The 26,890-nt window shown below is 63.2% G+C and overlaps 1 protein-coding gene across 1 annotated transcript; it reads right to left on the bottom strand.

The window, feature by feature from the left end:
- Positions 1-412: 412 nt before the first annotated feature.
- On the bottom strand, positions 413-26,890 carry LOC119142033 (chromodomain-helicase-DNA-binding protein 3-like; the record flags this gene model as incomplete). The annotated part of the gene is made up of 17 exons (XM_037374734.1): positions 26,516-26,890; positions 26,312-26,439; positions 25,978-26,196; positions 23,446-23,702; positions 14,278-14,447; positions 13,423-13,611; positions 12,619-12,743; positions 11,814-12,052; positions 10,809-10,939; positions 10,443-10,578; positions 10,266-10,328; positions 8,965-9,143; positions 7,533-7,763; positions 5,467-5,661; positions 4,590-4,804; positions 2,689-2,820; positions 413-533 (listed from the first exon to the last, which is right to left on the bottom strand). Coding segments are annotated over exons 4-17 (2,376 nt in total), but the record flags the coding sequence as incomplete, so codon positions are not given.

Here is a 26,890-nt window from a genome sequence, read left to right as displayed (position 1 = left end):
GGGGGAGGGGGCGGTGAGGGGGGGGGGCAGCGGGGGGCTGGGATACACCCCCAACCCCCACCGGGTGCCCCCCGCCACCCACGGGGCACAGAGGTCGCAGGGATACAGCGGGGGGGGGGGGGGGGGAGGCATGGGGGGGCGGGGACAAGGGATTGAGGGGGTGGGCACCCAGGTTTGGGGTTGGGGGCGCAAGGGACAGGACACCCAGGTGGCCAGGGAGGGGACCCAAGGGAGCAGGGAGGGCACCCAAGTGTCCTGGGGGGCACCCAGGCATCCGGGGGGGGCCCCAAGGGACCAGGGGGGGGCCCAGGTTTGGGGGGATGGGGAGGGCAGGGGACGTGGGACAGGACACCCAGGTGTCCAGGAAGGGGACACAAGTGTCCTGGGGGGGGCACCCAGGGGTGGGGGGCACCCAGGGGTGGGGGGCACTCACGTCATTGGTGGGGGAGTCGGGGGGCCCCTCCCCCGGCGTCTCCTTCTTCTTCTTCTTGTAACGCCGGGGCTGGGCCGGGTCCTCCCCCATGAACACCTCCCTGGGGACAGGGGGGGGACAGGACACGAGGGGGACACAGTGGGAGAGGGTACAGGGCCAAGGTGGGGGACACGGACATGGAGGTGGGGACACAGGGACATGGGACACATGCAGACATGGGGACAACACGGGGACAGATGGCAGCATAAGAACATTAGGGGACACATGGGGACTCCCCCCATGTCCCCTGTCCCTTACCGGTGCTTCCAGTAGGCACGTCCCCATGTCCCCCCACCCCCCCGTGTCCCCTGTCCCTTACCGGTGCTTCCAGTAGGCACGTCCCTACGTCCCCATGTCCCCCCACCCCCCGTGTCCCCCGTCCCTTACCGGTGCTTCCAGTAGGCACGTCCCTACGTCCCCATGTCTCCCCACCCCCCGTGCCCCTGTCCCTTACCGGTGCTTCCAGTAGGCACGTCCCTACGTCCCCATGTCCCCCCACCCCCCGTGTCCCCTGTCCCTTACCGGTGCTTCCAGTAGGCACGTCCCTACGTCCCCATGTCCCCCCACCCCCCGTGTCCCCTGTCCCTTACCGGTGCTTCCAGTAGGCACGTCCCTACGTCCCCATGTCCCCCCACCCCCCGTGTCCCCCCGTGTCCCCTGTCCCTTACCGGTGCTTCCAGTAGGCACGTCCCCATGTCCCCCCACCCCCCCGTGTCCCCTGTCCCTTACCGGTGCTTCCAGTAGGCACGTCCCTACGTCCCCATGTCCCCCCACCCCCCGTGTCCCCCGTCCCTTACCGGTGCTTCCAGTAGGCACGTCCCTACGTCCCCATGTCTCCCCACCCCCCGTGCCCCTGTCCCTTACCGGTGCTTCCAGTAGGCACGTCCCTACGTCCCCATGTCCCCCCACCCCCCGTGTCCCCTGTCCCTTACCGGTGCTTCCAGTAGGCACGTCCCTACGTCCCCATGTCCCCCCACCCCCCGTGTCCCCTGTCCCTTACCGGTGCTTCCAGTAGGCACGTCCCTACGTCCCCATGTCCCCCACCCCCCGTGTCCCCCCGTGTCCCCTGTCCCTTACCGGTGCTTCCAGTAGGCACGTCCCCATGTCCCCCCACCCCCCCGTGTCCCCTGTCCCTTACCGGTGCTTCCAGTAGGCACGTCCCTACGTCCCCATGTCCCCCACCCCCCGTGTCCCCGTCCCTTACCGGTGCTTCCAGTAGGCACGTCCCTACGTCCCCATGTCTCCCCACCCCCCGTGTCCCCCGTCCCTTACCGGTGCTTCCAGTAGGCACGTCCCTACGTCCCCATGTCTCCCCACCCCCCGTGCCTCTGTCCCTTACCGGTGCTTCCAGTAGGCACGTCCCTACGTCCCCATGTCCCCCCACCCCCCGTGTCCCCCGTCCCTTACCGGTGCTTCCAGTAGGCACGTCCCTACGTCCCCATGTCCCCCCACCCCCCGTGTCCCCTGTCCCTTACCGGTGCTTCCAGTAGGCACGTCCCTACGTCCCCATGTCCCCCCACCCCCCGTGTCCCCCCGTGTCCCCTGTCCCTTACCGGTGCTTCCAGTAGGCACGTCCCCATGTCCCCCCACCCCCCCGTGTCCCCTGTCCCTTACCGGTGCTTCCAGTAGGCACGTCCCTACGTCCCCATGTCCCCCACCCCCCGTGTCCCCCGTCCCTTACCGGTGCTTCCAGTAGGCACGTCCCTACGTCCCCATGTCTCCCCACCCCCCGTGTCCCCCGTCCCTTACCGGTGCTTCCAGTAGGCACGTCCCTACGTCCCCATGTCTCCCCACCCCCCGTGCCCCTGTCCCTTACCGGTGCTTCCAGTAGGCACGTCCCCATGTCCCCATGTCCCCCCACCCCCCGTGTCCCCCGTCCCTTACCGGTGCTTCTAGTAGGCACGTCCCCACGTCCCCCCACCCCCTGTGTCCCCCATCCCTTACCGGTGCTTCCAGTAGGCACGTCCCTACGTCCCCATGTCTCCCCACCCCCCGTGTCCCCCCATGTCCCCTGTCCCTTACCGGTGCTTCCAGTAGGCACGTCCCCATGTCCCCATGTCCCCCCACCCCCCGTGTCCCCCGTCCCTTACCGGTGCTTCCAGTAGGCACGTCCCCACGTCCCCCCACCCCCTGTGTCCCCTGTCCCTTACCGGTGCTTCCAGTAGGCACGTTCCTACGTCCCCATGTCCCCCCACCCCGTGTCCCCTGTCCCTTACCGGTGCTTCCAGTAGGCCAGCTTGTGGAGGTCGTAGTCGGGGATGGGCATCTCGTCCTCCTCCCAGGTGGCCTGGTCGTAGGGCAGGTCCCGCCACTTCACCAGGTAGTGGTACTGCCCCTTGCGGTCCACGCTGCGCGGCACGCCGGCACGCCCCGTCACGCCCCGCACCGCGGCGGGCACGCGGGGACAGCGGGCACCCGGGGGACAGCGGGCACCGCAGGGGGCAATGGACACCCAGAGACAAGGGGTATCGTGGGGACACGTGGCACCTGGGGGGACCTCGGGGACCCAGAGACATGGGCACCATGGGGATCAGGGGTGACAACTGGGCACCCGGGGGGACATTGGGCACCCAGAGACAATGGGTGCCACAGGGGCAGCAGGGACCTGGGAGGACAGCAGGCACACAGGGGGACACTGGGCATCCCAGGGGGGACACTGGGCACCTCCAGGTGACAGCAGGCACCCCTGGGGACACTGGGCACCTCCAGGTGACAGCAGGCACCCCTGGGGACACTGGGTAACCAAGGGTGACAGCAGGCACCCCTGGGTGACATGGGGACAGCCAGGAGCCTTGCAGGGCCAGGCGGGTGTTGCCAGGTGCCACTGGGGCATGAGTGACAGCAGGGCACATGGGTGGCACCCAAGTGTCACCAGGGGTCACCCGCTGTCATCATCAGCTGCCATGAGGGGGACACTGGGGACACACCAGCACAGGTCACCCAGGGACACGGAGTCACATGGGGACAAGGACATGCGGAGAGGACATGGGGTCAGCTGGGGACACTGGGTCACCTGGGGACAGGGACAGATGGACAGGACATAGGGTGACCTGGGGACACGGAGGGGACACGGGGTCACTCAGACAGGGACACACAGATGGGACACGAGGTCACCTGGGGACACAGAAGGGACATGGGGTCACTCAGACAGGGACACACAGATGGGACACAAGGTCACCTGGGGACACAGAGGGGACATGGGGTCACTCAGGGACACACACGGGACATGGGGTCACCTGGGGACATGTAGACAGGACATGGTGGCACTCAGTAACAGGGACACGCAGAGGGCACATGGGGCCACCTGGGGACAGGGACACGCGGAGGGCACACGGGGCCACCTGGGGACAGGGACACACAGGACGTGGGGTCACCTGGGGACAGGGACACGCGGAGGGCCCACGGGGTCACCTGGGGACAGGGACACGCAGGACGTGGGGTCACCTGGGGACAGGGACACACGGAGGGCACACGGGGTCACCTGGGGACAGGGACACGCAGGACGTGGGGTCATCTGGGGACAGGGACACACGGAGGGCACACGGGGTCACCTGGGGACAGGGACACGCAGGACCTGGGGACAGGGACACACGGAGGGCACACGGGGTCACCTGGGGACAGGGACACGCAGGACATGGGGTCACCTGGGGACAGGGACACGCAGGACATGGGGTCATCTGGGGACAGGGACACATGGAGGACACACGGGGTCACCTGGGGACAGTGCCTGACTGCTCCAAATAGCGGGGGGAGGAGGGGGGCACCCAGGGGTGCCCCGAGTGTCCCCACGGGTGCCTGCAGTGTCCCCAAACCCCTCCCAGGCACCCCCCCAGCCCCACATCAATGCCAGCCATCCCGCCCCAATTTGGGGGGGGGCCCTGTGGCTGCCGGGGGACACCCATGGGTGCCGGGGGTGTCCTTGGAGGACTCGGGGATGCCCTCAGAGCACCCACAGGCGCGCAGACTGTCCCCACAGGTGCCAGCGGTGTCCCCAAACCCCTCCCCAAGCACTCCCCTGCCCATTCTGATGCCCCCTTGTCCCCTCCGGTTTTTTTGGGGGGTGGGGGTGTTGCGGGGGTCCCCCGGAGCCGCACGGCACCCGTGGGTGCTGCCCCACCTGTGGTTGATGATGCGGTGCACCGTCATCCACTCGGGTTTGATGCCGTAGCGGTAGAAACGCTCCTCCATCCCCCCAAAAAGGGGGTCCCCCCCTGCCCCCCGCTTCTCGCTTTTGGGGTCATCGTCCCCCGAGCCGTAATCGAGGGGGGGGGGCTCGTCCATGTCGTTCTTGCGCTGGTAGTTGCGGTACATCACCAGGTGGAAGATCTCCAGCTGTTGGGGGGGCAAGGGGGGGGCACCCCCAAATTAGGGGTGGGGGCCAAGCACAACCCCCACCCTACCCCCAAGGGCTCCTCACAAAACGGGGGTGGGGAACGGGGGGGCTGCCCCTCGCCCCCTGCCCCTGGGTGGGGGTGGCGTGGGGACCATGGGGAGCCCTGAAGATGGTGGTGGCCCCGAGGGGGAGATCTTGGGGGGCCCCCAAGACTGGGGGTGCCCCCAGTTGACTATATTGGGGTGTCCCAAATATTGGGGATCCCCGACTAGGGATACTGGGGGGTCCCCAGTCCTGGGGAACCTCCCGGTTGGGGACATTGGACCCCCCCAGTATCAGGACCCCCCAGGGTGGGCTATCAGACACCCCCCCACAGGGTGGCTCTATCGCCCCCCCCACCCCACCCCAGTGTACCAGCCCCCCAGGGTGGGTGTACCAGCCCCTCCCCCCAGTACCAGACCCCCCCTCCCCCCCAGTACCAGCCCTCCAGGGTGGGTGTACCAGCCCCTCCCCCCAGTACCAGCCTCCTCGCCCCAGTACCAGCCCCCCCTCCCCCCAGTACCAGGCCCTAGCGTGGGTGTACCAGCCCCTCCCCCCAGTACCAGCCCCCCCCAAGCCCCAGGACCCCCGGGGGGGTCGGGGGGGTGCCCCCCCCCCATACCTGGAGCTCCTTGATCCAGGAGCAGTGCCAGTAGGAGAGCCCGACCCACTTGACGAAGAATTCCCGCTCGGAGCGGCCCTGCAGCGCCTGGGGGGGGCCCTCGGGGGGGGCGCCAGGGGGGGCAGCCACGGGGGGGGGCGGCTCCCCCCATCGCCAGTACAGGATCTTCTGCACCCGCCCCTTCAGCACCGGGCACTGCGGGGGGACAGCGGGGTTGGGGACGCGGGGACAGCCACCTCGTCGTGTCACCGGGGGTGGGGGTGACACACAGCACCACCCCCCACCCCCCCCAGACACCCAGTGCAGGTGAGGGAGGGGGAGGGTCCCACCCCAAGGGGTGGCTGTCCCCGCCTGGTCCCCAAGGAGCGGTGGCAGTGTCACTGCGCTGGCCCCAGCATCACCGGATACAGATTGTCACTGTCCCCAGACTGTCCCTGTCCCCATCAGGCTCTGGCACTGGCCTCAGCTTTGAGCTGTCCCCCTCCAGTCCCGTCCCTGTCCCCATCTTTGTCCCCATCCAGTCCTGTCCCTGTCCCCTCCAGTCCTGTCCCTGTCCCCACCAGTCCTGTCCCCTCCAGTCCTGTCCCTGTCCCCATCCCTGCCCCCACCCATGTCCCCTCCAGTCCTGTCCCTGTCGCCAGCCCTGCCCCCTCAACTCATGTCCCTGTCCCCACCCCTGTCCCCCTCCAGTCCTATCCCTGTCCCCACCCCTGCCCTCTCCAGTCCTACCCGTGTCCCCCAGCCCTGTCCCCATCCAGTCCTGTCTCTGTCCCCCTTCAGTCCTGTCCCTATCTTTGTCCCCATCAAATCCTGTCCCCATTCCCATCCCCCTCCAGTCCCGTCCCTGTCCCCACCTTTGTCCCCATTCCCATCCCCCTCCAGTCCCGTCCCTGTCCCCACCTTTGTCCCCATCAAGTCCTGCCCCTGTACCTGTCCCCATCCCTGTCCCCATCCCCCTCCAGTCCTGTCCCTGTCCCCATTCCCATCCCCATCCCTGCCCCCGTCCCCATCAAGTCCTGTCCCTGTCCCCTCCAGTCCTGTCCCTGTCCCCTCCAGTCCTGTCCCCCCCAGTCCTGTCCCTGTCCCCATCCCTGCCCCCACCCGTGTCCCCTCCAGTCCTGTCCCTGTCGCCAGCCCTGCCCCCTCAACTCCTGTCCCTGTCCCCACCCCTGTCCCCCTCCAGTCCTATCCCTGTCCCCACCCCTGCCCTCTCCAGTCCTATCCGTGTCCCCCAGCCCTGTCCCCATCCCGTCCTGTCTCTGTCCCCCTTCAGTCCTGTCCCTATCTTTGTCCCCATCAAATCCTGTCCCCATTCCCATCCCCCTCCAGTCCCGTCCCTGTCCCCACCTTTGTCCCCATTCCCATCCCCCTCCAGTCCCGTCCCTGTCCCCACCTTTGTCCCCATCAAGTCCTGCCCCTGTACCTGTCCCCATCCCTGTCCCCATCCCCCTCCAGTCCTGTCCCTGCCCCCGTCCCCATCAAGTCCTGTCCCTGTCCCCTCCAGTCCTGTCCCTGTCCCCTCCAGTCCTGTCCCCTCCAGTCCTGTCCCTGTCCCCATCCCTGCCCCCACCCATGTCCCCTCCAGTCCTGTCCCTGTCGCCAGCCCTGCCCCCTCAACTCCTGTCCCTGTCCCCACCCCTGTCCCCCTCCAGTCCTATCCCTGTCCCCACCCCTGCCCTCTCCAGTCCTATCCCTGTCCCCCAGCCCTGTCCCCATCCAGTCCTGTCTCTGTCCCCCTTCAGTCCTGTCCCTATCTTTGTCCCCATCAAATCCTGTCCCCATTCCCATCCCCCTCCAGTCCCGTCCCTGTCCCCACCTTTGTCCCCATCAAATCCTGTCCCCATTCCCATCCCCCTCCAGTCCCGTCCCTGTCCCCACCTTTGTCCCCATCAAGTCCTGCCCCTGTACCTGTCCCCATCCCTGTCCCCATCCCCCTCCAGTCCTGTCCCTGTCCCCATTCCCATCCCTGCCCCCGTCCCCATCAAGTCCTGTCCCTGTCCCCATCCCCCCCAGGTCCGTCCCCCCCAACCCGTGTCCCCGTCCCCCCCAGGTCGCCCCCCCGGTACCGTGCAGCGGGGACAGAGCCACTCGCCGTTGGGGACCTCGGGCAGGGGCGGGTTGAGGCAGTGGATGTGGTAGGAGGAGACGCAGGCGTCGCAGCAGAGCAGCTCCCCGCCGTCCTTGCACACCCGGCAGTACTCCATGTGGTCGTCCTCCTCCTCCTTCTCCCCTTCCTCCTCCTCCTCCTCTTCCTCCTCCTCCTCCTCCTTCGCTTCCCACTGCACCCCCTCCTTCTCCTGAGCAACACCCGGCGTCAGGCACCCCAACGTCCTGGGGACACCTCCAGGGACACCCAACCTCCTGGGGACACCCTGAGGGACACCCAGACCTCCTAGGGACACCCTGAGGGACACCCAAACCTCCTGGGGCCACCCTGAGGGACACCCAAACCTCCTGGGGCCACCCTGAGGGACACCCAAACCTCCTGGGGCCACCCTGAGGGACACCCAAACCTCCTGGGGCCACCCTGAGGGACACCCCAAGGGACACCCAAACCTCCTAGGGACACCTCCAGGGACACCCAAACCTCCTGGGGACACCCAAACCTCCTGGGGACACCCCGAGGGACATCCCAAGGGACACCCAAACCTCCTGGGGACACCTCCAGGGACACCCAAACCTCCAGGGACACCCAAACCTCCTGGGGCCACCTCCAGGGACATCCCAAGGCACACCCAAACCTCCTGGGGACACCTCCAGGGACACCCAAACCTCCTGGGGCCACCTCCAGGGACATCCCAAGGCACACCCAAACCTCCTGGGGACACCTCCAGGGACACCCAAACCTCCTGGGGACACCTCCAGGGACATCCCAAGGGACACCCAAACCTCCTGGGGACACCTCCAGGGACATCCAAACCTCCTGGGGACACCTCCAGGGACACCCTGAGGGACACCCAAACCTCCTGGGGACACCCTGAGGGACACCCAAACCTCCTGGGGACACCCTCTCACAGACCCCCAGAATCCCTAAGGGACCCCTTAGGGACACACACACACACACAGAACCACTAAAGTCCCCCAGGGACCCCCTAGTCCTCCAGGATCTCTTAGTGTGTCCCCCAACACTCCTCAGGAACCCCTAAACTGCCCCCAGGATACCATAGGGACCCCCAAACTCCCCCAGGGACACCCGAACTGCCCTCAGGAACCTCCCAGGGACCCCCAAACTGCCCCCAGGATCCCTCTAGGGACCCCCAAAACCCCTCAGGGATCCCCAAACTGCCCCAGGAACCCCCTAGAGACCCCCAAACTTCCTCCACGAACCCTCTAGGGATCCCCAAAACCCCCCAGGGACCCCCAAACTCTCCCAAGGACCCACTAGGGACCTCCAAAACCTTCTAGGGACCCTCAAACTGCCCCCAGGATCCTCCTAGAGACCCCAAAGCACCCCTCCCCACCCCCACCCCCCACCAAGTCCCCCGCCCCACCACTCACGCAGTGGGGGCAGCTCCAGCGTCCCTCGGGCGCGCGGTCGAGCTCGGGGTCGAGGCAGACGAGGTGGTAGGCGCGGGGGCAGGTGTCGCAGAGGATGATCTCCCCGCCCTGCTGGCACACCTCGCAGTAGTCCTGGTGGTCCGTCTCGTAGCCGTCCCCCTCCTCCTCCGGCCCCGGCCCTGCGGGGACGCCACACACCACCCGCTGCCACCCGGATTGATGGGGGGATGGGGGGGGGGGGGCGGGGCGCCGGGGACAGGGGGGCACTGGGGGTGAGGGCATGGGGGTACTGGGAGCATTGGGGATGGGGGCACTGGGGGATGAGGGCATGGGGGTACTAGGAGCGCTGAAGGCAGCCAGGCACTGGGGGATGAGGGCATAGGAGTAACTGGGAGCACTGGCGGCAGCCAGGCACTGGGAATGGGGGTATGGGGGTACTGGGAGCAGGCAGGCACCAGGGGTGAGGGCATGGGGGAACTGGGAGCACTGGGGGCAGGCGGGCACTGGGGGATGAGGGCATGGGAGTAACTGGGAGCAACCAGAGTATGGGGACATGGGGGAACTGGAAGCACTGGGGGCACCTGGGGACAGCAGGCACAAGGGCATTGGAGGATGGGGTCACGGGGGCACTGGGAGCACTGGGATGCTGGGAGACAGGGGCACGAGGGAACTGGGAGCACTGGGGACACCCAGGGACAGAGGGCACAGTGGTACTGCAGCTGCAGACATGGGGGGTGCTGGGAGATGGGGACACGGGAGCACTGGGAAACAGGGATGGGGTGCTGGGACATGGGGGTGCCCGGAGACGGGGGCACTGGGAACACTGGGGATGGGGACACGGGGAGACCAGGGGACACCCAGGGACAGGGGCATGGGGACACTGGGGGAAGGGGCACTGGGGTCATCCAGGGACAGGAACTAAGGGACAGCGGGGATGGGGACACAGGGGACAGGGGCAGTGGGGATGGGGACATGGTGGCACTGGGGACAGGGCCACTAGGGGTGGGGGGATGGGAACACCAGGGAGAGGGGAGCACTGGGGACAGCAGGGGCGCTGGGACACAGGAATGTGGCAGCACCAAGGACACTGGGGACACCAAACACCCAGGAGAGCTGGTGGGGACAGGGACGGGGACACGGGGACACCGCTGCGCTCCTTGGAAGAAGCCAGGGGCTGAGGAACCCCCCAGACGCCACCACCGACAGGGGGAAGGGGACGAGGACCCCTCTTCAGGGGGACACCACGGGCTTGGGGACCCCGGGTGACAACTTGGGGACAGCGTGGGGTGGGGGTGTCTCACCGTGCGCGGGCGCCGTGCCCATCCCCACGGGGCCGCGCTCCCGGCTGAGGCCGGCGCAGGGGGCTGCAAGGAGAGAGGCGAGGAGGGGGGGGACGGGGGCGTCACCCGGCGTCCCCGCCGTGGGGGTCTGGGGTGGTGGTGGCACCCGGGGACTGGTGACACTTTGGGGACACTCACCCTTCTTCTTCTTGCGACCGGGACGTCCCCGCTTGAGCTTCTTGAGGCGGGTGGTGGGGTCAGGGCGGGCGGTGGCACCCAGCACCCCGGGGCTCTCAGCGTCAGACTCCTCCTCCGCCTCCCCCGCGTCCTCACTCTGCCCGGGGACAGCGGGTGACATTGGGGGACAACGGGGGACACTGGGGGAGGCAGGGAGAGACGGGGGGGCAGCGGTGGGATGGGGACACGTGGCCAGGTGCCACCACTTGGGGACAGGAGGGCACACGGGGACACGGGGGGGACAGGAGGGGACAGGAGGGGAACAGGAGGGGGGGGACGCCGGGGGATGATGACACCGGGGACACACACCGAGGGGACAGGCCCTACCGAGCTGCTCTTCTTGCGCTTGCCGCCCAGCACACCCAGTTTGATTTTCAGCGGCGCCATCTTCCTCCCCTTCATCTTCCTCTTCAGCTCCGGCACCCGCGGGCTCTTGCTGCGCTTCTTGTGGCCCGGCCCTGGGGGGAGGGGGGACACAGGCATTTGGGGGGGGGGACGACGACGGACACACACACATCCCCAGGCAGCCTGGCACCCCCTCCCCCAGACCCGTGAGGACCCCAGGGACCCCCCCAGTCCCCACCTCAGGGTCCTCCTGGGGACCCCCAGACCTCTAGGGAACGCCCCAGTCCACCCCCAAGGACCCCCTAACTGCCCCCGGGATCCCCCTGGGGACACCCAGATCCCGCCCTGATCCCTAAAGCCTCCCCAGGGAATCCCAAAGCCCCTCGGGAATCCTTCTAGGGACCCCTGACGATCCCTAAGTTCCCCTCAGGGATCCCCAAAATTCCCCCAGGATCCTCTTAGTGTCCCCCAACCTCCACCTAGGGACCCCCGAAGTCCCCCTAGGGACTCCCAGAATCCCCCAGGATCCCTAAAGCCTCCCCAGAGACCCTTAAAGCCCCCTTGGATCCTCCTAGGGACCCCCCAAACTCCCCCAGGGTCCCCTTAGGGACCCCCAAAACTGCCCCACGATCCCTAAAGCCTTGCCAGGGAACCTCAAAGCCCCCCAGGATCACCCAAGGGACCCCCAAACTCCCCCAGGGAGCCCTAAATTCCCTTCAGGGACCCCCAAACACCCCCAGGGAGCCCCAAAACTGCCCACAGGGTCCCCCTAGGGAACCCCAACACCCTCCAAGGATCCCCAAAGCCTTCCCAGGGACCTCCAAAGCCCCCAGGATCACCCAAGGGACCCCCAAACTCCCCTAGGGACCCCCTAAGGTTCCTCAAAGCCCCCCCAGGCACCCCCCAAACCCCTCCCAGGGCCCAATAATGCTCCCAGCTTGCAAGGACCCAGGCACCCGGGGTAGGGGGCACCCAGGCAGCACCCACCTTTCCCCTCCTTGGTCTTGGCCTTGCGCAGGGGTGGGGGGGGCGCCTCGGGGGCGACGGCAGCCACGGCAGCTGACACCTGCTCAGCCACGGCTGCGGCGGCAGCGGCGGCGGCGGCGGCCACAGCGGCGGCGGAGCCCTTGAAGGGGTTGTTGGCGCTGAACTCTCGCCATTTGGCCCCCAGGATGGTCATCATCTTCGACATGGGGATTTTGGGGTTCTTCTTGGCGATCAGGGGCCTGGCGGGGAGGGAGGGAGGTGGGTTGGGAACACAGGGGAGGGGGGACCCCAGGATTTGGCAGGGGAAAGGGAGGGGGTGCACAGGGAAATCGAGGCATCTTGGCGGGGGGCACCTGGGGACCACTGATGCTCCCCCACAAACCTCTTTCAACCCAGGGTGCCCCAATGGCTCCCAAGCACCCCCAGGTGCCCCCCCACCCCCCCCAGCAGCCCAAGATGCCCCCATGGTCCCCCAGGACCCCAAGGTATTCCTATGCCCCCCCCCCAGCTCCCTGAGGTGCCCCCCAAAGACCCTGAGCCACCCTAAAATCATCCCCCCAAGCACTCTCAAGTAGCCACCAGCACCCAGAGAGATCCTTAAGGACCCTGAGGCACCCCAAAGTGTCCCTGTAGCCCCCCCAAGACCCAGAGGAGCCCCACAGCACTCCAGGGTGCACCCTCCCAACCTCCCAAGGTGTCCCCCAGCACCCTGAGATGACCTAAAAGACGCACCCCCAGTACCCTGAGGTGTCCCCCAGCACCCAGAGGGACCCTCTGGGACCCTGAGGTGCGCCCCCCCACCCACCTCATGAATTGGCTGAAGGCTTTGTAGTTGGTGAGGGTGTGATAGTCCTCCTCGGTGAACACATGGTCCACGTCCTCCAGCCCCCAGGCCCCCAGCAGCTGCGCCGAGGACTTCTGCTCCACTGCCTGCGCCGGGGAGGGGGACACAGGGCGGGGGGACACAGAGGGGGACACCAGGAGGGGGACAGGGATGTGAGAAACACACAGGAACAGGGACAAGAGAGAATAAGGAAACACGTCACCCAAGAGGACCCCCACAGGCCCCAGCACGGGTGATAGGACACCCACAGGGGTAATGGGACCCCCACATCAACCCACACGAGTTATAGGACCCACCCACAGGTGTCAGGGCCCTCATGGGCACCTATACAGGTGACGAGGACCCTCACGGGCACCCACATGGCAATGGGACCCCCCGTGGAACCCCACAGAGTGACAGGATCCCCAGGAGGACCCACGTGGGTGTTGGGACCCCCACAGGCACCCACATTGGCCACAGGATCCCCACGGGTCCCTACACAGTGATGGGAGCCCCATGCCTGCCCCCCCCCGCCCCCGGCATGGGCCCCCCCACAAGGGCCACCAGAGGTCCCCACACCATGATGGGACCCCCACAGGCACCCCCACGGGCGATGGGATCCCTATGCGTCCCTATGCAGTGACAGGACCCCATGCCCCGCCCCCCAGGCATGGGCCCCCCACAAGGACCCCCCCAGGGCAGTGCTGGGGGAGCCCCTGTGCCCCCAGGCGCCCTCCCCTACCCACTGGGTGCCCCCCACCCATGGGTGGTGCCCCCCAGCCGTACCTTCACCTTCTGCCCCCCCTCCTCATCAGTCTTTTTCCGTCTCTTTGTCTTTTTTTCCTTCTTCTCACGGTGCTTCCGCCGCCGCTTCCTGGCCGCCCCCCCAGAGTCGCTGCCACCGCTCTCTGACTTCTCCCGGTACTCCTCCCGCTGGTATTCCTCCCGCTCCGACTCCAGCTCATCCTCGCTCACCTAAGACCACCACCCAGTGCTTGTTCTCGGGGCCCATCACCACCTACCGGGGCCCCTCAGTCGCACTGAGACCCCCACCAGCCACCCCAGGATCCCGTCAGCCACCCTGACGCCCCCACCAGCCACCCCAGACATCCCATCAGTCACCCTGAGACCCCCATCAGCCACCCCATGACACCATCAGTTGCCCCCAACCCCGTCAGCCACGCCGAGACCCCCGTCAGCCACTCCGGGACCCTCATCAGCCACCCCAGACCCCGGCTACCAGCCCAAAAGCCCCATCAGCTGCCTCGAGACCCTGTCAGCCACCCTGAGAGTCTGTCACACACACCCCAGACCCCAACAGCCACCCTGAGAGTCTGTCACACCCCCCCAGACCCCACCCATCGTCCCCCAGACCCCATCAGCCACCCTGAGAGCCGGTCACCCACCCCCAGACCCCACCCATTCTCCCTGGACCCCGTCAGTCACCCTGAGACCCTGTCACCCGCCCCCAGAGCCCACCCATCATCCCCCACACCCTGTGAGCTGACCCCAGACCCCTGTCACCCGTCCCCAGACCCCATCACGTGCACCAGGACCACCCAGGTGTTGGGGCTCGACGCAGCCCCCCCACCCCAGCCAGGAGGACCCTGGCGTTCGTGCAGGGTGTCCCGGGGAACTTACCAGTTTTTTCCGTTTCCGTGGTTTTCCGGGTTTGTTTTCCTTTTGCTTCCGGGGGCCCCGTTTCTTCTTCTTCACCCCCAGGGCCCCATCGAGGCCCCGCAGCAGCTCGTCGTCACCATCTGTGGGGACACTGCAGCCTGAGCCGCGGGGTCGGTGACACACGCTGGCAGCTGACAGGGACAGACAGCCAAGCTGAGGCCCCCTCTGCTGCCACCAAGATGGTGACAGCCAGTGAGACGGGGGACAGGGACAGGCGACCACATTCAGGTCCCCTCTCAGGCCACCAGCACGGTGACACACACACAGGCAGCTGACAAGGACAGGGGACCATGCTGAGGTCCCTTATGTGGCCACCAGAACGGTGACACACAGCGAGATGGGTGACAGCCACAGGTGGCCACAATGAGGTCCCCTCTGTGCTGGCCACAGGTGACAGTGACAGGCAGGCAGGGTCCCCTCTGTGGCCACCAGGACAATGACACGATGAAGCAAGGTGGGTGACAGGGACAGGCAACCACGCCGAGGTCCCCTCCACAGCCACCAGCACACTGACACACAGGAAGAAAAATGACAACCACAGACAGCCATGCTGAGGTCCCCTCCACAGCTACCCGGGTGGTGACACGCAGGAAGACAGGTGACAGGGACATGTGGCCACAATGCGGTCTCCTCTGTGGCCACCAACACACACACGGAGGCGGGTGATGGCCACGTGCGGTCATGCTGAGGTCCCCTCTGTGGCCACAAAGACGGTGACACACAGTGAAGGGGGTGACAGGGACAGTGGCCATGCTGAGGTCCCCTCTGTGGCCACCAGCATGCTGACACACATGGAGGTGGGTGACAGTGACAGCCACAGGAGGCAACACAGAGGCCCCGGGGACAGTGACACACCCGGAAGCAGGTGACAGGGACAGGCGGCCATGCTGAGGTCCCCTCCGCAACCATCGGTGCACTGACACACACATGAAGATGGGTGACGGCCACAGGTGGCCACAGCAAGGTCCCTTCTGTGGCCACCAACCCACTGACACAGAGCTGGGGGACAGCCACAGGTGGCCACACCGAGGTCCCAGGGACAGTGACACACCGGGAGGCAGGTGACAGCCACACCAAGGTCACCTCCATGGCCAACGGGTGACAGGGAAACGCCAGCACCTGCCTTGGCCTTGCAGAAACAAGCCCAAAATCGGGGCAGAAATCAGCACCACAACTGCCTTTTTACCCCGTTTTCTGACCCAAAACCGACTGACTTTTGGAGGAAAAAAACATTCTGGGGAAAAAAAAAACCCCAAATCTGGGGGCAAAACTCAAGGATAGTAAAACCAGCAACCACAGCCCGAGGCCCCTCCACTGACAGCACCAGCAACACCCGCTCATGCCACCAAAAAAAAAAAAAAAAAAAAAAAGGATAAAAAAAATACCAGAAATGGGATTTGGGGCGTTTCCACCAATGCCTGTTTTCCACCATGTTTTAGGGTGAAATTACAGCATTTGGGGCAATTCCTGGGTGTCTTACCCCACTGAACCACTCATGGCAGGGGACACCAGCATCACCGTGACAGTGACCAACTCCTGGAGGCAGACTCCTCAGCTGCTCACCCCGGGTGACACCGGTGTCACCATGACAGTGACCAACTCCCAGCGGCAGATCCCCCAACCGCTCACCCCGGGTGACAACAGCGTCACAGTGACAGTGACCAACTCCTGGAGGCAGATCCCCCAACCACTCACCCCAGGTGACAAGAGCGTCACCATGACAGTGACCCAACTCCTGGCGGCAGATCCCGCAACCGCTCACCCTGGGTGACACCGGCATCACAGTGACAGTGACCAACTCCTGGCGGCAGATCCCACAACCGCTCACCCTGGGTGACACCAGCGTCACCGTGACAGTGACCAACTCCTGGCAGCAGATCCCACAACTGCTCACCCCGGGTGACACCGGCGTCACCGTGACAGTGACCAACTCCTGGCAGCAGATCCCCCAACCACTCACTCCTGGCAGCAGATCCCACAACCACTCACCCTGCGTGACACCGGCGTCACAGTGACAGTGACCAACTCCTGGAGGCAGATCCCTCAACCGCTCACCCCGCGTGACACCGGCGTCACCGTGACAGTGACCAACTCCTGGAGGCAGATCCCTCAACCGCTCACCCCGCGTGACACCGGCGTCACCGTGACAGTGACCAACTCCTGGAGGCAGATCCCTCAACCGCTCACCCCGCGTGACACCGGCGTCACAGTGACAGTGACCAACTCCTGGAGGCAGATCCCTCAACCGCTCACCCCGCGTGACACCGGCGTCACCGTGACAGTGACCAACTCCTGGCAGCAGATCCCCCAACCGCTCACTCCCAGCAGCAGATCCCCCAACCGCTCACCCTGGGTGACACCAGCGTCACCGTGACAGTGACCAACTCCTGGCAGCAGATCCCACAACCACTCACCCCTGACGGCAGATCCCACAACCGCTCACCCGACGGCAGATCCCACAACCGCTCACCCCAGGTGACACTGGCAACACCATGACAGTGACCAACTCCTGGAGGCAGATACCCCAACCGCTCACCCTGGGTGACACCAGCATCACTGTGACAGTGACCAACTCCCAGCGGTAGATCCCCCAACCGCTCACCCTGGGTGACACCGGCATCACAGTGACAGTGACCAACTCCTGGCGGCAGATCCCACAACTGCTCACTCCTGGCAGCAGATCCCCCAACCGCTCACCCCGGGTGACACCGGCGTCACCATGACAGTGACCAACTCCCGGCGGCAGATCCCCCAACCGCTCACCCTGGGTGACACTGGCGTCACCGTGACAGTGACCAAATCCTGGCAGCAGATCCCCCAACCGCTCACTCCTGGCAGCAGGTCCCCCAACCGCTCACCCTGCGTGACACCGGCGTCACCATGACAGTGACCAACTCCTGGAGGCAGATTCCACAACCGCTCACCCTGGGTGACACCAGCATCACCGTGACAGCGACCAACTCCCGGCGGCAGATCCCCCAGCCGCTAACCCCTGATGGCAGATCCCTCAACCGCTCACCCTGGGTGACAACAGCGTCACCGTGACAGTGACCAGCTCCTGGCGGCAGATCCCCCAGCCGCTCACTCCTGGCAACAGATCCCCCAACCGCTCACCACAGGTGACACCGGTGTCACAGTGACGGTGACCGACCGCCGGTGGCAGCTAATTCTCCCCTCTGTCACCCTAAAACCCACCGCCTGCCAGGCACAGCTGCTCCGCTCCAGCTGGGCTGCCGGTCCCCAGCCGCCAGCAGAGGATTTCCTAACCGCTCACCCAGGGGGACGCTGGTGTCACCGTGATGGTGACCAAGCGCCAGCAGAGGATTTCCCAACCTCTTGGCCGAGGGCCACCGGCGTCCCTGTGACAGGGACCGCCGAGAATCCCCGAGGACCATCCCCGGGGTGGTGACACCTACATCCGTGTCACGGCCTTGGCCGTCCCCGGTGTTTTTGGCAGCCAGGCGGGGTGAAGCCCAGGAGAGGTGTCACATCTGCCCGGCGGCTCTCACAACGAGCTGGCACATCCTCAGCCCAGCGCGCGCGTGTCCCGCCGACGTCACCCGTCTGCCCCCATAAATCACACCCGGCGCTCGCTGACAGGTCCCAGCCGCGGTCAGGGATGGAGCTCGTCGCCGCCGGGGAGGGAACCCCCGGTGTCCCCCCGAGCTGCGGAGGGAGGAAGGGGACACGGGAGGGTGATGGCGGGTGCCAAGGTTGGCGTGGGGAAGAGGAAGCAACACCCGGCGCCGCCGGGGTCACATTCCTGCCTAATCCCTTGGCACCGCCAGCCAGCCCGCTGCCAGCCCGCTGCTGGCAGGGTCCGGGGACAGCCAGCGCCGCCGGGACCACCCGGGTGACACCGAACCCCCGCGACGCCGGAAAATGGCAACGGGGAGAAAAAAATAAACAAAACCAAAAAAAAAAAAAAAAAAAAAGCCAAAAAAAAAATCATTTCTTGGCTGATTTTTTCCGGTGGTGGCGGGGACACCCCCACCCCACCTGGATCCTGCCCTGCCCCCCCCGCCGCCCCCTCCATCATTCCCCCCTTTCCTGGTTGTTCCCCGCTCCACCCGCTCGCCGTCACCTTCGGGTGGTCTCCGCAGGGCACAGCCCCTCACCGGGATGGGGCTCAGCCCCACTGGGCCTGATCCTGCCATTTTGGGGGTGTTTCCCCCCCTTTCCCCTTCCCCCCCCCCCCCCATTCCTTCCTTCCCCCCCCCCCCCCCCAGCACCATCAGACATGCGCGGGGAGCCGGGGCGCGTTGGCAAACCATCAACGAGAATTTTCCACACACGTGACGCTCCCACTCCCCGCACCTCGAGAAAAAACGTAGACACCCGGACGGGGAAGGGGGGGTGGGGGGAGGCGCACACCCGCCCGCTGCCAGACACAAAGCACCCCCCCCCTCGGCGGCCGCAGAAAAAGGGAAAAAAATCATAAAAAATTACAATAAACAGTGAACGACAGCAGCGAAGGGGGAGAAAGGTGGAAAAAAATGGGAAAAAGGGGGGGAGCGGTTGGAAAAAAGGGGGAGTGATTCTGCAAAAGGGGAGGAAAGGAAGGAGTTTGAACAAAGAAAGAGGGGAGGCATCCTCAAAAATGGCGAAAAAATGGGGAAAACGGGGCACCAAAGCAGAGAGGAGCGAGGCACAGTTTTCCCACAGTGGAAAATCGCCGTTTTGGCTCTTTTTGGGGTGTTTTACCCCGTTTTGTGGCTGGCCCCGCTGGTGGGCAACCGGCTGGGCCTTTGCCCTGTAACTTGGTGACACAGTGGAAAAAAACCTCAACTTTTTGCCCGATTTGGGTGTTGTTTTTTGGGGTTTTTTAATAAAAATTTGTCAGTGTGGGTGATCCCCCCTCCGGCGCTCACACAGAGCTGCCGCGTCCCCGGCTGACGCCATTGTTCTCAGCCGGGACGGGCTGGGAACAGCAAAAATAGGGGGAAAAAAAAGGAAAAATATAAAATTTAAAAAAAAAACCCACAAGTTTCAGCTGTGGAGGAGGGGGAGGGGTCAGCCTCCCGCCGGGGAAGTGGGGAAAAAAGTGTAATTTCACCTCGAATCCAGGGAGCCCCGAGCAGGCGGCGTGGACGGACGGAGGCTGGCCTCCCGCTGCTCCTGCTCCAGGGAGAAACGTGAAAAATGGGCAACACTGCTACTCTGGGGAGAGAAAGGTGAACAAAAATCGCGATTATTGGCACTGGGGGGGAGGAAGAGTTAAAAAAAATGGGTGTTAGGGCTGTTCAGGGGGAAAAAAGCTTAAAAAAATGGGTGTTAGGGCTGTTCTGGGGGAAAAAAAGCTAAAAAAATGGGTGTTAGGGCTGTTCGGGAGGAAAAAAGTTTTAAAAATGGGCGTTACGGCTGTTTTTTGGGGGAAAAGCTTAAACAGAACCAGTGTTAGGGCTGTTCTGGGGGGAAAAAGCTTAAAAAATGGGTGTTGGGGTTGTTTGGGGGGAAAAAAGTTTAAGAAATGGGTATTAGGTGTGTTGCAAGGAAAAAAATGTTTAGAAAATGGGTTTTAGGCTGTTCTGGGGGTCAAAAAGTTTTAAAAAGTGATTTTAGGGCTGATTCGGGGGCATCGGTGCGGCCCCACGTGGAGCATTTACAGGATCAGGGCTGCAGACAGGAAAAAAAATAAAAAATTAAAGAATTGCCTAAAAAGCCAAGAAAAAAGCCAAAGGAAACGGCCAGGGAAGCAGCGGTGGCTTGGGGAGGCCGTGCTGGAAAGACAGATTTGCCCGTTCTGAGCAGTTTTGGGCGGGGGGGGCGGGGGGGGGTACGGGGGCTAAAACACTAATTTACCCATTTCTGAGCATTTGGGGGGGTCTAAAATCCAACCCTATTTTTTCTGAGCTTTATCGGAAAAGAGGGAGCACTAAAATGCAAAGGCACCCATTTCTGGGCATTCAGGGGGCAAAGACAGTGTTCCAAAATCCAAATTTACCCATTTCTAACTTTTTTGGGGAAAAAAAGGTGTTAGAAAAATCCAAATTTACCCATTCCTAAGTTTTTCTGGGGGAAAAAAGTGTTCTAAAAATACAAATTTACCCACTTCTGAGTACTTTAGCAAGCTCTAAAATCCACATTTACCCGTTTCTGTGAACTGGGGGGAAAAGCGAGGGGGTCTAAAATCCAAATTTACTCATTTCTAAGGTTTTCTGCAAAAAGAAAGGGTTCGAAAAATCCAAGTTTACCCATTACTGAGCGTTTTCAAAGCGAGCAGATTCACTTCAAAATCCAAGCTGCTCATTTTTTGTTTCACCAAATGGGCCACGCTGGGCTACGAGACACCTTCACCCCTGCCCCGTTTGAAGCCAAATGAGAAAAAACCAAAACAAGTGTATTCAGCAGGGAAAAAAACGTATCATTTTGCACAGAAACAGTCAATTTTAGGTCCCCACCTCAGGGAAAACCGCCAGAAAAGGTGTTTGAACCCCCAAACCATCCCCGTGCCAGCAAATCTGGGTGCTGGGGTCCTGCCAGGGTTCCCTGTGGAGGAAAACGGGCAGTTTTTTAACACTAAATCCTCTTTTTTTCCCCCGTTTCTCACGTTGTGGTGGTTTTTTTTTTTAAAGCCCACAGCCAGCCCCGAGGGAGGAAATCACAGGCGAAGCGGCGGGTGAGTCTGGAGGGTGCAAACCTGCCCCCAAACCACCGGCGGGCCCAAAATTTGGGGTGAAGGCGCAGCAGACACAGAGAAGTGGCACTTGAGAAATACAATAAAACACAATAAAGTACAATAAAGCGCAATCAAACACAATAAAACACCATCAAATACAATGGAAGCATCCCTTCAGGCCGGGGTAAGTCAGCGCTGGGGTGGCGATGGTTCCTGGGGACTTCAGGTCCATCCCGGAGGGGGTCTTGCAGGGGACACTGGTTACATCCCCGTCCCCCCCCCCCCCACAAGACCATCGGCACCCAAGACCCCCACCACGGGATGAAACAACCACTCCAGGTCCTGCCAGCACACAGCAGCACCCATCACGTGGCGCCATGGGGTGCAACAGTTACCTGAAATGCTGTCAGACACACAACAGCATCCATCACCCCTCACCATGGGGTGCAACAACCAACCTGGCTCCTGTCAGGCGCACGGCAGCCCCATCGCCCCACACCATGGGGTGCAACAACCAACCTGGCTCCTGTCAGGCGCACAGCAGCCCCATCGCCCCACACCATGGGGTGCAACAACCAACCTGGCTCCTGTCAGGTGCCCAACAGCCCCCAACCGCCTGGGTTCCTGTCAGGTACCCAACAGCATCCATCACCTCACACCACAGGAGGCAACAACAACACTGGATTCAGTGAGAGGTGTCCAACAGGTCCCCCCACTCCACAAACTGACTGGATTCCTGTCAGGCACCCAACAGCACCCCCCCACCCCCCAGGGTACAACAACTGTCCTGGGTCCCATCAGCCACCCAACAGCCCCCATCACCCCACACTGTGGGGGTACAACAACCATTCCAGAATCTGTCAGCCACCCAACAGCCCCCATCACCCCACACTGTGGGGGTACAACAACCATCCTGGGTCCTACCAGGTGCACAACAGCCCCCATCACCCCACACTGTGGGGGTACAACCACCATCCTGGGTCCTACCAGGTGCACAACAGCCCCCATCACCCCACACTGTGGGGGTACAACCACCATCCTGGGTCCTACCAGGTGCACAACAGCCCCCATCACCCCACACTGTGGGGGTACAACCACCATCCTGGGTCCTACCAGGTGCACAACAGCCCCCATCATCCCTCAAGCACCCAACAGCCCCCATCAGCTCACACTGTGGGGGTACAACAACCATTCTGGAATCCATCAGGCACCCAACAGCCCCCATGGGGTACAACAACCACCACCCTGGAACCCACCAGCATCCAACAACCCCCATGGGGTACAACCACCACCACCCTGGAACCCACCAGCATCCAACAGCCCCCACGGGGTACAACCACCACCACCTTGGAACCCACCAGACCCCACGGGGTACAAGACCCACCACCATGGAACCCACCAGACCCCAACAGCCCTCACAGGGTACAACCACCACCCCAGACCCCACCACCCCCACCCCCCTTAAACACCTGGGGAGGGGCTGGAGGCTGGTTGGGGTGGGGGGCTCTGGTGGCTGTTGTTTAGGAACAGCTCGTGTCCCCCCTGTTCTCCTCACACACATACCTGGTTCTCCTCACTGCCCCTCCCCCAGTTCCCCTCACAGACCCCCCTCTGGCTCCCCCCATCGCGGTTCCCCTCAGCCCCCACCTCCCAGTTCTCCTCAGGATTCCCAGTCGCTCCCCCAGTCCCCCTCACACCCAACCCAGGTCCCCTCAAGACCCCCACTCACTCCCCCGGTTCTCCTCACACACACACCCCCCCCATTTCTCCTCACAGCCCCTGTCCCCATCCCCCCCCATCTCTCCTCACACCCCCAATCCTCCCCAGTTGCCCCCAGCCCCATTTCCCCTCACAGCCCCTCAGTTCCCCCCCCCGACCCGGTCCCACCCCCCCATTTCTCCTCACACCCCCCCAGCTCCCCTCAGGACCACCGCCCCTTCCCCCCACCCGGTTCTCCTCACACACACCCCCCATTTCTCCTCACAGCCCCCCAGTTGCCCCCCCCCCATTTCTCCCCACAGCCCCCAGTTCCCCTCCCCCCATTTCTCCTCACAGCCCCCAGTTCCCTCACAGACCCCATCTCCCCTCACACCCAGCCCCCCCCCCCCGCTCCATTTCTCCTCACACCCCCCCAGTTCGCCTCAGGACCCCCCCCCATTTCTCCCCACTCACTTCTCCTCACACACACACACACACACATATCTCTCCTCCCAGCCCCCAGTTCCCCTCAGGATCCCCCCAGTTCCCGCCCCATTTCTCCTCACAGCCCCCAGTTCCCTCACAGACCCCATCTCCCCTCACACCCAGTTCCCCCCCACACTCCATTTCTCCTCACTGCCCCCAGTTCCCCTCAGGACCCCCCCCCCGTTTCTCCTCACCCCCCCCCCCCCCCATTTCTCCTCACCCCCCCCCAGTTCCCCCCAGTTCCCCTCACACCCCGGTGTCCCCCCCTCCCCACACACACCCCCGCAGCGCGGTAGCCCACAGCGGTGGGGGGGGGGGCTGTTTACCTGCCGGCGCCTCGGTCGGCCCCGCGGCGGCGGGAGCGGGCGCGGGGGGGGGCGGCGGCGGCGGCGGGGCGGGCGGCGGCGGGGGGAAGATGTCGGCCGGCCCGCGGTGCCCGGCGCCGAGGGCGAGGAGCGCGGCGTCCTCCTCCTCCTCCTCCTCCTCTTCTTCCTCTTCGTCGTCTTCATCCCCCTCCGCCTCAGACACCACCATCTCCTCCTCCTCTTCCTCGTCCTCCCTCAGAGGGGAAGCCATGGCGGGGCTGAGGGGGGCAGGAGGGAGACGGCCGTGAGGCGGGCGGGAGGCGGGCGGGAGGCGGGGGGGGGACCCTCCGCGCTCCCACCTCCCCCAACCCACCACCCTGAGGGAAGGGGGGGGGGGGGGGTATTAACCGCCCTGTGGCGACCCCCCCCCGGGGCCTGTCCGGGCGATCCGGGCCGCTGAGGGAAGGAGAGAGTTAGACGATAGTGAAGAAAGGTAATAAAACCCCCAAAACGATGAAAACCCCCTCAAAAAAAAAAATAACAAAACACCCGGCCGGGGGCCGCGCGGGACAGCGTTCCCCACCGGAGCCAGCAGCGAAAATGGCCGCCCCGAAATTTATTTTTAAATCCGAACACCCCCCCCCCCCCCCTTCACCACCCCCCCCGCCGCTACCCCACCTCGGAAGGAAAAAAAAAAAAATTAAAAAAAAAAGCGGGAGGAGAAAAGGGGGGGGTTAAAAAAAAAAAGGGGGGGGGGAATAACCGCCCCCCCCCCCTTTTTTCAGGGAAAAAAAAAGCGCAAAATGGCCGGCTTGAGGGTTTTTTGAAGGCGCCCCACTCCCACACACGGTTAGAAAAGCTTAAAAACAAAAAAATACCTCAAAAAATATTTTAAAAAAAAAAAATATAAAAAAAAAGGGGGAAAATTAAAAAACAAAAAGCGTCCCCCCCTTGCCGCCGCTACAGCCCGAGCGGGCGAATAATCACTGAATAATCATCATTCTGCTTTTTTTTTTTTTAGTTTTTCGTGGTTTGGTTGCTTTTTTTTGGCTTGTTTGGTTATAGATATATATATTTATATCTCTTTTTTTCCTATAATCTCCTCAGATCCCGGCTCGGCGCGTGAGATGAATGATATTTGTGTTATTCCCAGCGCGGGGGGGAAAGAACCGAAAGAGGAAGATTTCTGCATAAAACAAAGATGGCTGCGGTAAATTATTTCTTTTTTTTCCTTCCCCCCCCCCTCTTTCTCCTTATACTTCCCCCCCCCTTCAATAAAAATATTTCTAGCGGGGGGGGGTGGTGGTGGTGGTGGATTAATCAGTACTCATGCTCAGTGTGACATCAGCATAAATTGTTAAAGGTTAACTAGTTCCATACTAGTCACGCTGCTTTTTTTTTTTCCTCTTTATTTTATTTTTTTTTTTACTCCTTACCCCCCCCCCCGTTTCACTAGCCCACGCCAAAAACGAGGGGCAAAGAAAGAAAGGGGGGATTTTAAAACAAAAAAAAAAAAAAATAGGTTTTTTTAATATTCCTTTAAAAAGTCGTGGGGTTTCTAGTATTTCTTTCTCCCTCCCTTCCTTACTTTTAAATACTTCAGAAGGGAGTGGTTTTATGGGGTGGTTTCTTATTTTTTTTGTGTGTGTGTTTCTGACTTACTTCAGGCTGCAGGGGAGGAAGAACGCGCACAAAAAAAAAAAAGAAAAAAAACATTTAAAAAGCACAAAAAACCCCCAAATTTCAAAGTCCCCCCATCCCAGGGACAGGGGTTGAAGCAGCCGCCCCCCCCACTGCAAGCCCCCCGTTTCGCTGGCGGGCAGCACCCCACTTTGCTGATCCCCCCCTCAAAAAATGAGGAGAAACGGGCCGGATTGATGGCACGGGGGGAGCTTTTTGTGCCGTGTTTGCCCAAAATGCTCCAACCCCCCCCAAAAAAACAGGCAGAAGCCACTGGGCTGGGCCCCCGGCCTTGGCACTCACCCCGGCCCCCCGCACGTGGCGTTTTGCCACCTTTTTCACCTCCCGCCTCCTTTTTCTGGACTTTTTGGCCCCAAAATACCAGGGGAGGAGCCGGTGGGGGCAGTGGGTCTTGCCCCAGACTGGCCTGGCAGGGATCTGCCCCCCCAAAATAGGAAAAAACCCAGAAAACACTCAGGGTGTGAGTTTGTTGGGGGGGGGGGTGTCCCCATTTGGGGTTTTTTTTACCCCAAACGCTGCTCCTGGGTGTTGTCTCCCAACCCACCCGCTCGTTCTCGATCCCCCCCCCCTCAGCTTTCTGCAGACCCTAAAAAAATGAACAAACTCAGGCCATTGGGGGGGCAGGGAAGACCCCCGCACCACCAGAACCCCCCCGGTGACACCTCAACACGCCTGCACCCCCCCGGGGTGCCACTGTGTCCCCGTCGACCCATTCAGCTTGTCTTTTTGGGAGCTGTTCTTACTTTTTTCACCACCCAAACCACCCCCCCAATCGTTGTGGCCCCCCAAACCCTCCGCCCCCTCCCCCCCCCGGCTTTGGGTTGATTTTGGGGGGCTTTGCTCCTGTTTCACCGTTTGCCCTCCGTTGGGTGCTGGTTGGCGGTGGGGCGCTCCTCGCCAGGCCCGGCCGGTGGCACCGCATCTTCTCCATCACCGCCACCTCTCCGACGCTCCTCACACCCAGCGAGGGCAACACTGTGACACCAGCGGTGGTCGCGGTGTCACCCGGTGCCAGTGCCAGGAGGACCAGTGGGTGTTTTCCATCCTCCAACACCGGCACGGTCCCGGTTTCTGGAAGCGTGGTGAAGGAAACCCCCCTGGAGGGTCTGGCAGTGACTCCAGGAGGGTGACACCATCCCGCGCGGTGTCACAGCCGGCGGTGGGATGTGTGTGTCATCCCCCCCACCTGCTGGGTGCCGGTTCACCCCAGGTCGGGGTGTTGCACCCTGGTGCCAGGTGGCGGTTTGGGGGTGCCGGAGCGGTGTCGCTGGAGCCTTCATGGAGCCAGACGGAGTCGGGGACACACACACACACCTGTGGAGACAGATGTCACCCACACCCCATGTCACCCACCAGCACCCCGAGCCACCCGCCAGCTCAGCTGACTTACACCCGCCACCACCTGTACCCTCAAGGCGATGGTGACAACCACCGGACCTTCCTCTTCAGGGACACTGGAGCCAGCGTGACATGCCGGGCACGGAGCAGGCGGACATGGACAGGCGGACACGGACAGGCGGACTGGCGAGGGGAACGCGGCAAGCCCTCCGGGGGGGCGTAAGGTCAGCGGCGGGGACACGTCCCACGTGACATGCGGCTGTGCCAGGGGCTGGCAGCCACCCACGGGGACAAACAGCCAGCGCCACGCGCCCGGTTGTCACCCGCCGGCGTCAGACCCGTGCTGAAACACCCCCATGGTGGGGGGTGGGGGTGTTTACGGTGTCACCGTCACCCGCCGGGGGGACGCTTGGGGACATGGAGGCTG

The sequence above is a fragment of the Falco rusticolus genome, unplaced genomic scaffold, assembly GCF_015220075.1.
Source record: "Falco rusticolus isolate bFalRus1 unplaced genomic scaffold, bFalRus1.pri scaffold_175_arrow_ctg1, whole genome shotgun sequence".
NCBI classification, from domain to species: Eukaryota; Metazoa; Chordata; class Aves; order Falconiformes; family Falconidae; genus Falco; species Falco rusticolus.
This window is presented reverse-complemented; position numbering and strand designations above follow the sequence as displayed.